General features: G+C 40.9%; 1 protein-coding gene and 1 long non-coding RNA gene across 2 annotated transcripts in view; one reads left to right on the forward strand and one right to left on the reverse strand.

Annotated features, from left to right (window-relative positions):
• zmiz2 (zinc finger, MIZ-type containing 2) overlaps positions 1-17,004 on the reverse strand; it is a 24,565-nt gene extending 7,561 nt beyond the window's left edge. The window contains 16 exon segments of the mRNA XM_034547124.1: positions 199-267; positions 372-439; positions 572-729; positions 1,620-1,725; positions 1,826-1,957; positions 2,588-2,666; positions 4,019-4,160; positions 4,312-4,651; positions 5,300-5,383; positions 5,829-6,041; positions 6,333-6,536; positions 7,494-7,650; positions 8,109-8,299; positions 9,475-9,592; positions 11,652-11,753; positions 16,530-17,004. Coding sequence (XP_034403015.1) covers positions 199-267; positions 372-439; positions 572-729; positions 1,620-1,725; positions 1,826-1,957; positions 2,588-2,666; positions 4,019-4,160; positions 4,312-4,651; positions 5,300-5,383; positions 5,829-6,041; positions 6,333-6,536; positions 7,494-7,650; positions 8,109-8,299; positions 9,475-9,592; positions 11,652-11,701 — 2,111 coding nt within the window. The 5' untranslated portion in view covers positions 11,702-11,753; positions 16,530-17,004.
• Positions 15,710-18,531, forward strand: LOC117740621. Its single transcript, XR_004610633.1, has 3 exons — positions 15,710-15,937; positions 17,814-17,852; positions 18,071-18,531. It is a non-coding gene; the product is annotated as an uncharacterized LOC117740621 (long non-coding RNA).
• The last annotated feature ends 199 nt before the right edge of the window (positions 18,532-18,730 follow it).

The raw sequence follows: 18,730 nt of genomic DNA on the forward strand, positions 1-18,730 counted from the left end.
GCAACGGAACGCTAAGCGACCGGACACTTAGCGATCGGACACTTAGCGATCGGACACTCAGCGATCGGACACTCAGCGATCGGACACTTAGCGATCGGACACTTAGCGATCGGACACTTAGCGACGAAACGCTAAACGACCGGACGCTTAGCGACTGGACTGACACGAGAATCGATTCGCCGGGTTTACGACACTTACTTCTGGATGTAGACGAGGATCCCCAGCATGTACTGGTCCACTTCCAGTCCCTCCAGCAGCGCCGTTTTACTGTGAAACGAAGGGAACGAACCGTTATGTGTCACGCAGAGGAGATCTAAAAAAAAAAAAGGTTCTTTAAAATGAATTTAAAAAGTGCAACGTGCAGAACGTACTTGCACACCGGACATCTCCAGGTTCCTCTTTCACAATTCAGCTGCAGGTACGACTCCAGGTCGAAACACTAAGGAATAAAAAAAGACATCAGTGTGAGTCGGGATGTCTCTTGACTCTTTGACTCTTTGTCTCCGGCTCAGAAGAGAGGAGACAGAACTCGGTCTGTGTGTGTGTGTGTGTGTGTGTGTGTCACACACACCTGTATGTGTCTGCAGTCGTGGCCTCTGGCCGGCAGCTGGATCCGCCTGAATGTGATCGGGCATTTGAGGGAAACTTTGATGGCCGTCTGCTCGACGCCGTCCTCTCCGTTCAGCCCGGGGGTCCCGGGGATGGTGCCGCTGCTGAAGTTCCTCTTGACTGAAACGGGAAATACATTTAATATAATTTTAAAAAGGAAGCACAGAACCGACTTCAGCCGGTGGTTCACAACCTTTTTAGGACCTTTTAGGACCTCAGCAGCTCATCGTGAGAACTCGTTTCCATAATCAGTGTTGGCTTTGCATCATGTTTTCTTTAAAAAGTGAATTCCCGTACACAAAAACAACCACAAACAAAATGGCGGCAGGGCGCTCTGTTCACATGCACATTGGAGGAAGAAGTATCTTTTACTTAAGTTAAGATATAAATACCACAATTTAGAAATACTCTATTATCAGCAAAACTCCTGTGTTCAAAATCTTGCTTCAGTGAAAATATGAAAAAAAAAAAATTTATCGACGGTAAAAAAAAAAGTACGAGCTCCGTTTCATGAATATGTTTAATTCTATTATATTGTTGTTAATGTTATTATTGACAGTAACATGTAAGACACATTTTAATATTGCAGCTGGAGTTTTTATTGATAATTTACTGTATAACAATGTGTTTTTTTTAATTTTATATGTGATTTATATTTTTTAAATCACCTGCAAAGTAACTAAAAAGTACCTGATAAATAAGTTAAAAAGTAGAAGTATAAAAAAAACACAAGTTGTACTTAAATATAGTATTTGAGTAAATGTACTTTTCAGATTAAAACTAAAAGACGCAACCGGCCAAAAACCTTAAAAATTATGGAAACTTTTGTTTGTGCACTTCAAAAGACAATTAAGTCAAAAAAAAAAAAAAAAACCTAAATAATGTTCCTATTCTCAGATTTATTTTAGGTCTCTTTTATTTTTGCATATACGTATTTATTTAATTTAAAAAAAAATTAATTTAAATAAAATTCCGTACATTTATTTAGAATAATTTGGCCTTGAACTCACTCTTGGTGATGCAGTGCTCGGCCGGCAGCAGCCTCTTCTTCATCAGACCCTGCAGCACCGACCTGACGGAGGGCCGGTGCACCAGCTGCAGCACGAACAGGTGCGACTGGGCGGAGACAGACAGGCAGAGTGGTTAAAATGGGGGTTATTAAATAAGTGTGTGAAGGTATGAATGTGTAGCGTTGCGCCATCTGGAGGCCACTCACACAACAGCAGGCGGTGACGGTGATCTGGACCGTGTTGCGTCCCGGTTGGCACACCGGCTTCAGGTACAAGGGCTTGTGGGACGTCTTGTTGTCGCCTCTTTCGATGCACAGAGGAGTCGCATTGACGCTCACCTGAGACACACAGACAGGGGAGATTAAATAATTACAATTATTTTAATTATTTTAATCCAACTTGCATTTTCACATGAAGCCTAGAGTGGACTTTATTAAAATTACTATTGAATTATAATTCTACATACGATTTATTTGGGGAAAACTTAAAAATGATGATGCAATTTCTATTTTAAATTTTCAAATATTCGTAAGAGTGTTCAAAAATAATAAAGCCCATTTGTGGACTTTATTAAAATTATATTTGTAAAAGTTAAAATGCAATAATAAATGCACTAATTTTAATATTGTCCACATACTCGTATGGGCATTTATCACCATATTAGAATTTAAATAGTTTAATTAAAATTACATACACTGCTGCTTAAAATATAGAATAAAAAAATGCAATATCAACAATGAGTTTATTGCATTTTTATTTAAATGAAAATGCATTAAATTCATTAACTTAAATTAATTAAATGACAACCAGGAATTAGATTATCTTTTTTAATAAAGTCCCTCTGGGCTTCCGTAGTAGTAGTAACATATATCATCAGAAATATTTCTATTTCTATCTATATTTATTCATTTTTTTTATAAAGCCTATAAATGAACCATAAACATCCTTTAAGACTATTAAATGCTCACTTGAACAGACGCCGGCCAGTTGGTGTTCATCTGCCGGTCCTCGTGGTGGTAACACTTAAACTGCAGCTCCAGGTCCGGCCTGCAGGGGGCGACACAGCACAGCGGTCAGAGAGAGAGAGATAGAGAGGAGAGAGGAGAGAGGAGAGAGAGAGAGACAGAGAGAAAGAGAGAAAGAGAGAGACTGGGTGGGGTTAGCAGACATTCCTCGTTTGTTTTCTTTCTTCATCTAAAGAAAAATCCCTCCGGAGGAGAAACGGAGCTCTGAATTCAGTCTGAAGCCACATTTTGTGTTTCAGACTTTCAAACTAAAAGACGAAAACATAAATAATGATGATGATGATGAATAAAACAAATCAAATTGCCAGAAATTAAAATAACAAAATAACAAATATTCTACATATGTATTAACAGTTTCACCTGCACAATAATCTATATAAGTTAACTAAATCCCATTATGTTCAGTGAAACTAAAGAAATAGAACATTTGAGGTAAACCAGCATGAAAAGAAGTTATTGATCGAGTGGAAAATAAATAGTTCCCATCCCAATTTCTTAAAATAAATCTTCCCAGAATGTATATAATAATAATAATAATAATAATATAATAAAAAAGGCAGAATGTTAATATGACACCATGTTTAATAATCCAAACATTGCAGAGGAGTTAATTATTTAAAGAAAATAGAGATTATTGTTCAAGGGAACATTTATTAGAGAAAGTGAGTTTGTGTTTATTTGTTTCTTTCCTAGAGTTTATTTAATAAAAAAATTATATGGACACCAAATAAATAATAAGTGTAAAATAAAATATTAAATAAAAGATAAAAAGGTGTCTTTAATTTAGCAAATACATATTTATTTTAAATTAATTTAAATATTTCTTTTGCTTTTTAATTTGCTTATTTTTTCCAACGCAAAACATATTATCCTATATCTTTTAGATCATCGGTTTTAATATAAAAGGGAAATTAACTAATTATCTTCTTTGCCTTGATAACAGTTAAAATAAAAAGAAAGAAACATTATAAAAAGGTAAATAAATAGGATAAAAAAAGGAAACGTCTGCCTCAGTACAAGTCATATATATATATATATATATATATATATATATATATATTTTTTTTTTTAATGCATTTAAATAAATATATTTATATGAATACCTAAAAAAAAAAATATATATATATATTTATATAAATACCTAAAAAAAATAAATAAATAAAAAAAAAATATATATATATATATATATATATATATATATATATATATATATACACACTTTAAAAATATATATAAATATAATATATATATATAATATTTATATATACACAAACTTTTAAAAATATACTATACATAAATATATATATATTTCTTTTGTTTGTCTCACACAGGAACCACACGGGACAGAAACAGCAGAAACGGAAGCGGGCGCACCTCAACATGAGTGTCTTGTAGACGGAGTCCCTCAGCTGGAAGGCGTGGTTACTGACCGCCAGGTTGTGCTCCAGCCTGAACGGCTCCAGCACGACGCCGTCTCGGACCGGGAACGTCAGGCGCAGGTCGTCGCTCGGGTTTCCTTCGACGGGGAGGAAACAAAGGAGGCGGAGCTTTAAGTGCACTTCCCTCATAATTTAGTTCCTGCACGACTTATTAAACTTTATCCAATGAGGTCTCAGTAAACGACTCGCTGGAGAAGACTGAACGCGGACGGCTGCGAGGCGGCTCACCTGTCGACACCTGCTGGGGGTTGATGTTGGGCTTGGTGTCCTGTGGGAGGTAGGGGGGCTTGGTGTCCTGTGGGAGGTAGGGGGGCTTGGTGTCCTGTGGGAGGTATGGGGGCTTGGTGTCCTGTGGGAGGTAGGGGGGCTTGGTGTCCTGTGGGAGGTAGGGGGGCTTGGTGTCCTGTGGGAGGTAGGGGGGCTTGGTGTCCTGTGGGAGGTAAGGGGGCTTGGTGTCCTGGCCCGGGGACAGGTAGGGGGGTATGGACGTCCCGGGTGTCATCGGCGGCGTGGGATTCCCTCCCATCGGCGAGCTGGGATATCCGGGCATCACTCCCCCCCGACCTGGCTGAGAGACGAGGACGCAGCATTTAGACCCTCACGAGAAGCCCACAGTTTGACCCTCTGAGCCCCCCAAAAAAACAGGTTTTCTTCAAACTAATTGCCAAAAACTAAACCGTTTATCAGCCAGAAGCTGTAAAAAAACAACAACAACGTCATCAGATTTTCATCTTTCAGACGGTCCTTGAACACATCGTGTGTGACGAACGCTTCAGTCAGAAAAAGACTTTAAAAAATGTTGTTATTCTAGACGGTTACTTTAATCAGATTGTGTAAAAAAACATTAAATTATGACCCCCTCAGTGAAACTATGACGTCACGATTGATTCATCTGAGACCGACAGTCATAATAATAACAACAACAACATGAGGAGAAACTTTGACTGAACTTCAGAAAGTGAAATATGAGAAGACACTAATGTTTGTTGGAAATATTTGATGAATAGATTCCATTGTTTTCCAATTTTTTTGAAAATAAAATTCAACTTGCGTTTCTTTCTTTTTCATAATAAATGTCACTAAAGAAGTGCTCTAGTTGTATACTTCTAGTCATCGCGGGTCTGCTTTCTGAAGAGGAGCAGGACTTTTATTTTGAAGAGAAAATGTGACAAAGCAAACCCGTGAGAGGGTCAATAATGAGCAGAGGCCTTCTTACCCCGTTGACCGCCGCCTGTGTGAAGGCGTTGTACCCTCCCGCCCCTCCAGAGGGAAGGCCGCCCTGACCGTTGAACGGCTCCGACTGCAGAACACAAGACGGAGAACATGAGACACCTCAACCATCTGGACCTCCAGAGTCCAACGGCGTTGGAAAAAAAGCCTGCAGCTATCGATGACTCTCATTATCGATTACTTTCTCTATTAAAAAGGCCTGTGGCGAACAAACTACACGAAAATGTAAAATACTCCTGGCATGTGAATATTATACGTATGGGGCTTTTATTGTGAAAGGCAATAAGGGAAGTTGTGGATCCGGTCTGCTTTTGGCCCACGTAAAATGTGCATTCTGTGTAAAAGTATATAAGACATAAATTGCACAGGGGAAATAAATAAAAACAATTAATAGACGTCTTCAAATGCCTTTTTAAAAGTGTTATATTCAGCTTCGTCTACAACACATTAAGAGATTGTTACTGAACTATTTGTTAAACTGGCTGAACTGGATCCACAAGGACAAGGAGGCGGACCTTATAGTACTGAGGAGGGTTGGGCTGGCCGGCTCCGGGGGGGAACTGCCCCGGGTTGTGCGATCCGGAGGTGTACTGCCCCATGAGAGGCATCCGGCTGGAGGGGTAGGAGGGGGAGGTGGCGCATCGCTGCTGTGGACCGGAGGGGTACTGCAGGGGCTGGGTGGGGTACCCCGACATCCCCCCGGAGCCGTACTGCTGCACCGGAAAACCCTGGAGAGAGAAAAAATAAATAAATGAGACTGTAGAAGTAGACGTAGCCATGTTTTTTTAGCAACCAGTGAACAGGAAGTGACCATATGTGGACTGAGGAGGAGGAGTGAGTGGAATATAATATGATTGAGATTTTTTTATTTAGTGTATAATCAAATAAAGATAATTGTTATATCTACATTTCTACAGTCGGCCGGTGTAGTTTTAGTTGGCTGCAGCCTGCCGCCTCGCCACTAGATGGCGTCATATTCTCACACACTGTCCCTTTAAGATAATACAAGCTTTACTGACCTCGGAGTGAAAAGACCGTTTGAGCCCCTGCTGTGGACCAGGGTAGCCTCCGTGCTGGGGCATCTTCTGAGCCTGGGCCGGGTGAGTCGGGTACAGGCCTCCGCTGGAAGGTGGAGGTCCGGGCCTGGAAGAGACCATCCCCGGGGGACCGCGTGGGCCCGCATGAGACAGGAACTGGGTGCTGTAAGAGGATGCTCCACCCATCTGGGAGGGGAAAGGGAAGTGCGACAGCAGGGGTGAAAACAAAGCTCACTGGGTATTTAAAACGGGGAACCCTGACTTAGAGTCCAGGACCTGGACCGTTATCAAAAACCACTTCACGGCATCCACATTTAAAGTGAAAGGAGGACTAAAAATTATTTTATTATATATATATATATATAATACATTTATAAAAATAACATATATACTGTATAAAAACCACATATACAGTATAAAAATAACATATATACTGTATATATAATATATTAAATATATATATATATAAATATTAACATACATGTATAATACATTTATAAAAATAACATATATACTGTATAAAAATAACATATATACTGTATATATAATATATAAAATATATATATATACCAAATATATAAACAAATAATGCTAATGTTTACATTTAAATTAATATAGAAAACTTTTTTTACACAATCTGATTAAAGTAAACGGTTTATTTGTGGAGAGATTTTTAAATGAGAAGAAATATATTTTATGAAATATCCAAAATATTTTTGGGTTCCTTTATCTGCCAGGAGCATTCAAGGACCGTCGGAAAGATGAAATCTGACCATAATGCTTATATATATATAAAAATATTAACATACATGTATAGAACATTTATAAAAATAACATATATACTGTATATATAATATATTAAATATATATATAAATATACCAAATATATAAACAAATAATGATAATGTTTACATTTAAATGAATATAGAAAACTTATTCATACAGACTAAAACTTCCACTTACATTTGTTAAAGAAATATTAGTTATATATATATATATATATATATATATATATATATATAAAAATAAAATAAAAATATATATAAATAAAAAATGTATATATATATATATATATATATATATATATATATATATATATATATATATATATATAAATAAATAAAATGAAATATTTACATTTACCTGGCCATAGTTGAGCTCCTGGTTCTGTTTCTCTTGTATTGCTGCAACGGTTGCCGTTGCCGTGGCGGTTGCAGTGGCGGCGGCGGCGGCGACAGCCTGAGTGAAGTCCGAGGGAGGACGCACCCCCATACCGGCACCTCCACTGTTACCGGAGTAACTACAGGAGGAGGGAGGGGGGAAGGGGGGGTGAGTGGGTGAGGTGAACTGAGTGTGTGTGTGTGTGTGGTTTCGTCACCAGCATGACTCAGAGCAGTGGGCGAGAGCTGCCACGTTGACATAAGTTGATGCAATACCCCCCCCCCCCCCCCCTCCCCCCTCCATGCATAAACAACAACACAAAGCTTAACACTGCATTGAAATACACAAACACAACCATCAAACTCATTTGGGTTTTTTTGTGAGTTGAACATTTTCTTTCATGATCAAAAGAACAGGAAGTTCTTGTTGCCAACACCAGGTGTCGTATTATGTTCGTCACCTCCATCAATCGCTCCGGTGCGATTGCTTTTCCTGAATTTATTTCTCCGTTTAGTCCACTCGGGGGTCGCCGTTTTACACCAAATCTGTTGCAACAGGTGAGCGTGTTAAGACGAGATTCATTCATTGAGCGCGTACCTGCCCCCGTAGGCCGAGGCCGGGTTGTAAGCGCCGCTGGGACGCCCGTACATGACGGGCTGGCCGTAGCCTTTGGACATGGCGTCTCCGTACGACTGCTGGCCCATGTACTGGGAGCCCATGCCGGGGCCGCCGCCGGGCATCATGTGGCCGCCGGAGCTGTCGCCCGGACCCATGGGTGCACCAAACACCTAGGGAGGGAGGGAGAGAGAGAGCAGGTATGAGGTGTGATGGTAACTCAGTTGGACTAATAACATTCATCAAAGACCTGCGACTTAAAAAAAAAAAAAAAAGAGTGAACGGTTTCGTAGAAGTCAAACGATTTTGACTTCTGGCGCTCACACGGGGACACGACCAGCGGTCTCCTGGGTGAAAGTCCTGCGTTTGTTACCTAAAACGTCATTGAAACGCACATTTTTAGGAGACCAGGCTGCTGATAAAAGAAAAGCATCAAATCCAGTTTCAGAATCTGGAGCCGGAAGATTTTATTTCACTTAAAAATGTGATTTATTTTTTTGTATAAAAGCCCTTTTTTAACAAACGTGTAATATTTCGGAATAATTAACAGACAAATTGCAGGACGATGCATTTTAAATCTTACATTAAAAAGACTCTTATCATCAGCGTTGCTCTGGCGATGTACCGACGGAGATATTTACAGGATAACATTAAACGCTCGTTTCCTCCTCCGCTTGTGTTCATACTTTAAAAAAAAAAAGAGATGAAGAGAAGAAGAGCACTCTTTTATCAAGGCGGCTCACTCCCACTGGCAGTGAGCGTAGGAGTGACCTTTTGAGAGCAGCTTTCACAACATCACAGCTCCATTGATAACTTTATTATTATAAAATCCTCGAGTTTCAATTCACTTTTATTTTTTTAAGAATTCTTTCAAAAAGATCTGCTTCCAACAAACAGTGAATGATTGTTTTTTATATAACAGATTTAACACACTTATCTATTAGGTTGTGTTATATATTAAATAATATATATATATATATATATATATATATATATTTATACATATTGTGAAAAGAAACCTTCACATTGTTATTTTTATACAAATATTCAAAATAAATGTAATAAATATTATTTTATTTTTAATATACAAAACTGTATTTTTACTGTAGCAATCTGGTACATAATGGGTCTTGTTTTTTATTTATAAATAATAAATAAATAGAAGTTAAAATATTCCGTGTGTTAATATAATATTGTGATATTTTTAACATTATTTAAGTGGAGGTGTTTTTATTTATTTAATTTTTTATTGTGCATATAAACCGCTTTTGTTTGGTTTCAGCTCACGAAACCTGAGGAGGAGGAAGAAGAGGAAGAGGAAGAAGAAGAAGAGCGAGACATGCGTTACCTGGCTGTGCGTGGGATTGGTCACGCCCCACACTGTGGTTACGACGGAGAGGGATCCCGGGTGCTGATTGGTTCCTGTTGCCAGGAAACTGGGGTCATTCAGGAAGGGGCCGTCGCTGCTGCAGAGGGGACACGAAGCGAGACACTGCGACAGTTAAAAACAGCTTCGGGAGAGTCCGTCCGGCCCGGGAATCGAAACGGGAAAGCGTGCCTGTTCGGCGCTTCCTGTTTATTTGCCCCTAAGGAAGCAAAGAGGCCGCCATGGCGCCACGTCCTCCCCCCCCCCCCCGAGCAGAGCGGTTTATTCATGCGACGGTTGAGGCTGCCCTCCGCTTCCTCCTCCTGAACCTCAACAAGGAAGCGACCGCAGCAGAAACACCGACAGTAGCTACGTTATTAACCCTCTGAGCCCCGGAGATATTAACTGTGAACCGGTCTCAGTGTAGTCCTGGTCCTCTGTAGACCTCAGTGTAGTCCTGGTCCTCCAGAGACCTCCATCAGAGAAAAGATGGTCTGGTTCTAGAGAGTTTTTCTTAAAGATCCAGCAGAGACCAGTCCACCAGATATACTACCACTTTAGTCCACAGGGGGCGCCAGAATAAACTAATAAGTTTCTTGTAGTATTTAAAATAGAAACATTACAGATCTGAACAGCGCAGAATAAAAAAGGGAGCAACTATCACTTTTAGATCTCATATCACAGTTTCTTTTACGGCAGCACTCATGTTCACTGAGCGGAGCCTGAACGCATCATCATGTAACTGAAGTGAACCTCCGCTGGTTATCCGTTAGCGGTGCTGCTAACGTTACTAGCAAACGTTACTAGCTAACGTTACTAGGTCTCCTCCTGTTGGTCAAAACACTGATTGGTTGTTTACAAAGTCACATGATCAGAAACCAGAGAAACATTGTGATCTACTGGTCACATGTTCTACTGGTCACATGTTCTACTGGTCACATGATCACATGTTCTACTGGTCACATGTTCTACTGGTCACATGATCTACTGGTCACATGATCACATGTTCTACTGGTCACATGATCTACTGGTCACATGTTCTACTGGTCACATGATCACATGTTCTACTGGTCACATGATCACATGTTCTACTGGTCACATGTTCTACTGATCACATGTTCTACTGGTCACATGATCACATGTTCTACTGGTCACATGTTCTACTGATCACATGATCACATGTTCTACTGGTCACATGTTCTACTGATCACATGTTCTACTGGTCACATGATCACATGTTCTACTGGTCACATGTTCTACTGATCACATGTTCTACTGGTCACATGTTCTACTGGTCACATGTTCTACTGGTCACATGATCACATGTTCTACTGGTCATATGATCTACTGGTCACATGATCTACTGGTCACAGGATCAACTGGTCACATGATCTACTGGTCACATGGTCACATGTTCTACTGGTCACATATTCTACTGGTCACATGATCACATGTTCTACTGGTCACATGTTCTACTGGTCACATGATCACATGTTCTACTGGTTACATGATCTACTGGTCACATGTTCTACTGGTCACATGATCACATGTTCTACTGGTCACATGATCTACTGGTCACATGTTCTACTGGTCACATATTCTACTGGTCACATGATCACATGTTCAACTGGTCACATGATCACATGTTCTACTGGTTACATGATCACATGTTCTACTGGTCACCTGATCTACTGGTCACATGTTCTACTGGTCACATGTTCTACTGGTCACATGATCACATGTTCTACTGGTCACATGATCTACTGGTCACCTGATCTACTGGTCACATGTTCTACTGATCACATGTTCTACTGGTCACATGATCACATGTTCTACTGGTTACATGTTCTACTGGTCACATGATCACATGTTCTACTGATCACATGTTCTACTGGTCACATGATCACATGTTCTACTGATCACATGATCACATGTTCTACTGGTCACATGTTCTAATGATCACATGTTCTACTGGTCACATGATCTACTGGTCACATGTTCTACTGGTCACGTGTTCTACTGGTCACGTGTTCTACTGGAGGAGAACCATCATCCTCAGGGATCCACAACATAACCATAACAAGCACAGGGTGTCACATGGTTTCACCCGAGGACACAGAGCCTAAATGTCACAACAGTGTGTGTGTGTGTGTGTGTACCTTTGCGGATTGGGAGGCAGGGAAGGTTTCATGGAGTTGAGGGGGTTCATCGGATGAACGGGGGGATCATTCGAGAGCCCCCACTGTCCTCAAGAGGCAGCCCTGGAAGAGGAAGAGGAAGACACAACATGTTACCGAGAGCTCATTTGCTGCAGAGCAACAATTCATCATCACCGTGTGCACAAAAGACACAGCGCCCTCCCACTCACTTTAATGTGTGTGTGTGTGTGTGTGTGTGTGCACATCAAAACGTTAGCCTATCACTATGACTGCTGTAGCTCTGATACCTCTCACATGAGGGGGGGGGGGGAAGCTAAATTTAGCCTGCTGATTTCAAAAGGAATTTAAGAGAACAGAGATGTGAAGGCGGACTCTTCTCTCCACGTACAAATCGGTCGCACAAGGAATCGCCTTGTTCTACGATTATTTTACATTTGACAAAAGCATTATTATTATTATTGTTGTTATTATTATTATTATTATTATTATTTTCCTCCTTCCACACCAGAGGTTTTCCTCCACGTCGCTGCTCCCGCTAATGATTTTTTTCTTTATCTGACAGTTAACATGCTAATTTATTTTTCTAAAACACACACACACACACACACACACACCCTCCTTCCTTCCTTCCTTCCTTCCTTCCTTCCTTCCTTCCTTCCTTCCTTCCTTCCTCCTCCCTCCCTTCCTCCTCTTTGGTTTTTGCAGATTTGGGTCACATCTCGTGCTGCAGTCACATGACGGCTTCTACCTGAATTCCCTCGTATCAAAAGCTCGTAGCGTCCGTCAGCGCCGCACAAAGAGGTTTGTGAAGAAGTCAGAACAGACTGTACCTGCAGCCGAGACACGCCCCCCCCCCCCCCCTCTCGTTTTATTACCCAAAACTCTTCCTCCTCCTCTTCCTCCCTCTGCACACTCCATCAACCCTCAGCTCACTCTCTTGCTCTCATATTCTGCTAAAAAAAAGAAAGAAAGCAGATAAAATAAATATTTGTCGCACACATTTTTAAAATAAAAAAAACACGAGCGCTGCGACTAACGATTATTTTCCTTGAGCCCTGAACCCACCGGGGAGCCCTTTTTTCTCACGAGACGCTTGTATTTACTAATCAAAGCGTGCGGTCGTTAGCACTAATCCAAACTTAGCAAAGTCTGGATAGATTAGTTAAAGCTGCCGATTACATCCGGAGCCAGAAGAAGAAGAAGAAGAAGAAGAAGCTGTAATCCACTTCCTTTAAAAGAGGAAGTAATCAATTCAAGTCAAGACGAGTTCTACGAGAGGGTTCGTACGGCGGTCGGGAAAAAAGACGCTTAAATACTTCGTCTGGTACGTCATCGTCAAGTAAAAAAAACACAAGTACACATTTCATCGTGTATGAACGGCCAGGAAGCCAGGAAGCAAAGGCTGGTCTGTTTCAGTGACTCCAGTACTTCAAGTACTTGAAGTACTTCAAACTTCATGTACTTGTACTTTCAGTTCATGCTTTTTGGAGAAAAGACAGAGAGACAAATTAATGCCCAGCAAATTAAATTAGGGAAAAAATCAAAATAAACTATCAGTTAAAAACACAAACTACAAACAATGTGTGTTTAGTTACTATAATAAAGCTTTTATAACTGCATAGTGTGGTAACTACCAAACATATATGGTGACTAAAAAAAGGCAACCAAAAGCATGCACGCACGCGCACACACACACACACACACACACACACACACACACACCCCCCCCAAAGAAAAAGCAGTTTCTGGGCGTTTGTTGCTTCTGTCACATTTTCCTCTCTGTGGCCTCGTTTGTCCCTTCAAAATAAAAGTCCTGCTCCTCTTTAGAAACAGAACCATCTCCACTAGAAGTAGACAAACGCATCTTTAGTGCAGAATAACAGTTATTACGACATAAATCATAAAAAAAAAAAAAACTCAAGTTTAATTTCTTCGATCATTTCTTTTACACATTGTGTGAAACGGAGGCTTTACATGCTGTAAATATTTAACTTTTTTACATTTTTCAACTTCTCCTCTGTTCACTTCCTGAAGTTCAGAGTTTCTCTGATTTGTTGTCACATGACTTTTTGGTCTCAGATGAATCAATGATGACGTCATAGTTTCACTGAGGAGCTCAGAATTTAATGTTTTTTTTACACAATCTGATTAAAGTAAACGGTTTATTTGTGGAGAGATTTTAAATGAGAAAAAATATATTTTATGAATTATCCAAAATATGTTTTGGGTTCCTTTATCTGCCGGGAGCATTCAAGGACCGTCGGAAAGATGAAAATCTGACCATAATGCTTGCTTATTTATATATATATATATATATATATATATATATATATATATATATATATATATCCTTTTCTTTTGTAATTTAGCCCGTCCTCAGTTATATGAATGGGGTGGACAAAATAATAGGAACACCCGTCAGTATATCGTAATACGATTCCAGATCGATTAATTAATTAATCTACCAGTTGGCTCGTCACACATTCCAACCAACAATCCAAAAAAAAAACAATACAATAACTTCACTATCAAAAAAGACAATTAAGACACTAGAACTTTCCACTATTTGACAATTTCTCTGTATGAAAATAATAAATAAATTACCGAAACGCTTAATAAAATCAGATCCATTTTCCCCAATCGATTAATCAGCCAGTCGTTTCGGCTCTTATTTAATATTCAACACCGCGGCTCAGACATTGAAGGTCGGTGCTCCTGCTTTTAATAAAGAGCTCGTTAGGAGTCTCAATGGATCTGAGAGAGAGCACCAATTAATAACCTCTTAAATACAGAAGAGATATTATCACTGAGAAGAAGAAGAAGAAGAAGAAGAAGAAGAAGAAGAAGAAGAAGAAGGAGAAGAAGGAGGAGAAGACATAGAAGAAGAAGGAGGAGGAGGAGAGAGGACAGAAGGAGGAGACATAGAAGAAAAAGGAGGAGGAGGAGAGATGACAGAAGGAGGAGACATAGAAGAAGGAGGAGGAGGAGAGAAGACAGAAGGAGGAGACATAGAAGAAGAAGGAGGAGGAGGAGACATAGGAGAAGGAGAAGAGAAGACAGAAGAAGGAGACATAGAAGAAGAAGGAGGAGACAGAGGAGGAGACATAGAAGAAGAAGAAGAAGAAGAAGAAGGAGAAGGAGGAGGAGGTTGAGGACACAGAAGAAGAAGGAGGAGACATAGAAGGAGGAGGAGGAGACAGAGGAGGAGACATAGAAGAAGAAGACATAGAAGAAGGAGGAGGAGGTTGAGGAGACAGAAGAAGAAGGAGGAGACATAGAAGAAGGAAGAGGAGGAGGTTGAGGAGACAGAAGGAGGAGACATAGAAGAAGACGAAGAAAAAGGAGGAAAGAGGAGGAGACATAGAAGAAGAAGAAGGAGACATAGAAGAAGAAGGACGAGGAGACATAGAAGAAGAAGGGAAGACAGAAGGAGGAGACATAGAAGACGAAGGAGACATATAAGAAGGAGGAGACGGAGAAGGAGACATAGAAGAAGACGAAGGAGACATAGAAGAAGAAGGAGGAGACATAGAAGAAGAAGGAGGAGACGGAGAAGGAGACATAGAAGAAGACGAAGAAGAAGGAGACATAGAAGAAGACGAAGAAGACATAGAAGAAGAAGGAGGAGACACAGAGGAAGAAGGAGGAGACGGAGAAGGAGACATAGAAGAAGACGAAGGAGACATAGAAGAAGAAGGAGGAGACACAGAGGAAGAAGGAGGAGACGGAGAAGGAGACATAGAAGAAGACGAAGGAGACATAGAAGAAGAAGGAGGAGACACAGAGGAAGAAGGAGGAGACGGAGAAGGAGACATAGAAGAAGACGAAGAAGAAGGAGACATAGAAGAAGACGAAGAAGACATAGAAGAAGAAGGAGGAGACACAGAGGAAGAAGGAGGAGACGGAGAAGGAGACATAGAAGAAGACGAAGGAGACATAGAAGAAGAAGGAGGAGACACAGAGGAAGAAGGAGGAGACGGAGAAGGAGACATAGAAGAAGACGAAGGAGACATAGAAGAAGACGAAGAAGACATAGAAGAAGACGAAGAAGACATAGAAGAAGAAGGAGGAGACATAGAAGAAGACGAAGAAGGAGGAGGAGACGGAGAAGGAGGGAGACAGAGGAGAAGAAAAAGAAGAAGAAGCTGGAGGACCTAATTAATGTAGTAGTACTTGAGCCGTGGGGGAAATACATTCACTCAAAAGTATTCAAGTACAACTTTGAGGTACTTTACATGAGAACTGCGATGTTCAGGTACTATTTATGTCTCCACTACATGTCAGAGGTAAATATTGTACTTCTTAACTCCACTACCTTTACTTATGTGTACATGGTGGTCTTACTGGCACTAAGTAATGTGTGCTACAGGGACCCAACAATACATAAAGTGTCCAATAAGAATATATATAAATATAAATATAAATATAGATATAGAGTTGCTTCCAGCCTTTATAACCGCCGTTTCACATGAACTCTGACCCCAAACCAACAACGTGACTTCCAGCCAAAACAACATGTTATTGAGCTCACGGTGCATCCAGGAAGTCGTGTCCAACCGGGGGGGGCAGGAGCAGGAGCAGGCACCGACTACCACGTAAACACACATTGCAACACACCACCACAACAACAACAACAACCCCATAATAACACAATGAAGTGGTGCAGAAACCCTGCAAAACCACCTCCACCTGCTGCAACAATAAAACACACGCTGCAGCGGAACAAAGCGGCGTGCACGCCGAGGAGGAGAGTCTCTGCACGCTGTGCAAACAACCAACAAACACACACACACACACAAACAAAACACAAAAAACAAACAAACAAAAAAGAGAGAGAGAATATCAAGATGTTTTTTTTTTTCTTCTTCTTCCACCTACCTGAGCCGAGCAGCTTAATACACGCAGACGTGTGGTGGAGGTCGCAGCTCCCCCGCGCGCGTCACAGGTGATTAATAACAATATTAAATGTGAGACGTGTGCGCGAGAATGCGGATAATAAACTCTGGTCGGAGCCAGACAGAGAAAACAGGAGCGGAGGAGACACGCTGCTAGCTTAATGCTGCGCTGAGCTAGGCTAAGCTAAGCTAAGCTAGTGTCGGCTGTAGATAACCGTTAATAATATAGTTCCTTTCGCTTCCGCCTCTCAACCCGGACCGCTGGGGAGTACACTCGCTGCGAATACATATCATTCCGCTGTTTGTTGTCTTTTTAAACGAACTGTCACCCGAAAACTAGCTAACGAGCTAAGCTAGCTCAGTGAGAAGGAGCTGGTTCTGAGGGGTGGGGGGGGGCGGCGGCTATAACCTGGCACCTTCCTCATTGCACATTGACTCCTCCCCCTCCTCCTCTTCCTTCTCCTCCTCTTCCTCCTCTAGAGCAGCAGATCTTTTTTTTTTTAGAGAAAGGGGGGGGGGGGGGGGGGGGGGGGGGGGGGGGGGGGATCATGGGGAATGACGTCACCGGTGCATGATCACGTATGTTATGATCCATGCATGTGCAACATGGGTTTTGTGACCCCCCTCCTCCTGCTCCCATCATGCACCGGGTGATTATGTCCCAATATGAGAGAAAGGTGGTGTATTTCTTTGTTTGTGTGTGTGTGTGTGTGTGGTGGTGGGGGGGGGGGGGGGGGGGGGGGGGGGGGGGTCTGCAGTGTGTTGCCAGAGTGGCAGTGCAGCGTGGAGAATATACAAAATAATTTAAAAAAAGTCCAATCTGCCTGTGTTTCTCAGACCTCGGTTGCCCTGGAAACAGGTGCTGAGATTTCCCATTTCTTCATTTTTTTTCCTTCTTCTTCTCCACACACACACACACACACACACACACACTAACCATATTACTCCTCCACACTGCTGCTGCTGATTCCCCCCCCCCCCCCCCCCCCCCCCCACGACCTGCCGCATAGTACAATCTCACACACACAGACACACACACACACTTTTAAATCTACTACTGCAGTCATTTCACAATGTCACAGGATGGAGTGACTGACTCCTCCATCACATTATAGCTGCACACACACACACACACACTGAGACCGAGGTGTTGACCCTCCTTTGACTCCGAGGCGGTGCTGCAACAATCTGACCTCCAGGAGGAATTTAAGAATGACTCTCAAGAATGTGGTTCATCTCGCTCCTGTATTTTTTATTTTTTTTAAAGGAGGCGAGGACGAAGCTCATAGAGAGAGATCCACTGCAGGTGTTCATTATTATTATTATTTTTATTATTATTATTATCATCGTTATTATGTTTAAATATTCAGGCATGAGGAGGGGGCGTGTCCTATACCTCACTCTTCATGCCTTTTTAAGTCATCCCTTGTGTGTTTCTGCTGTGTGTGTGTGTGTGTGTGTGTGTGTGTGTGTGTGTGTGTGTGTGTGTGCATACCATTGTAGTGACTTCTCTCTCTCTGGCAGGAGGTGGAACATTGCAGGGAAATGGCTGACCCAGAATAACACACACACACACACACACACACACACACACACACACACACACACACTGAGGTCCTCCACCTTCTTCTTCGTGGCCCGGGCTGCTGAACACTTGCAGGACATCTTCAAGTCGCCGACACCCTGAGTTTCATCATCAAGTCGTTCTTTGAGCATGAAACAGAGTGGCGTGTCTTCAAAATGGCTCTTTGGAAGCAATCAATCGTCCAATTTTACATTTAAAAAAAACACATTAAACTTATAAAATACAACATATTGTTTAAGATTTACAACTTTTTAAATTAAATATTTTGGTGCCATTTGGAGACATTGCTGCATTTAAAATAAGATTAACAATTAAAAATTAAACAATATAAATTGAAACGTCGTTGTTCACTGTGACAAAGTTTTCAGATCCTTTACTCAGGTAAACTTATAAAAGTATTATCTGCCAAAAGTACTCAAAGTCAGTGTTACATTTCTCTTTGTAATGTAAAGTATTGTTAATGTTTACTGTTTTTCATTGTTAATTATTATATATTAATAATGTATTATTATTAATTATATAATAATAATAAATATTATCATTTAAATTATTCTAAATATTATTATCAATACTTTTAAAATATTTTTATTATTATTATA

The sequence above is a fragment of the Cyclopterus lumpus genome, chromosome 12 (assembly GCF_009769545.1).
Source record: "Cyclopterus lumpus isolate fCycLum1 chromosome 12, fCycLum1.pri, whole genome shotgun sequence".
NCBI lineage: Eukaryota > Metazoa > Chordata > Actinopteri > Perciformes > Cyclopteridae > Cyclopterus > Cyclopterus lumpus.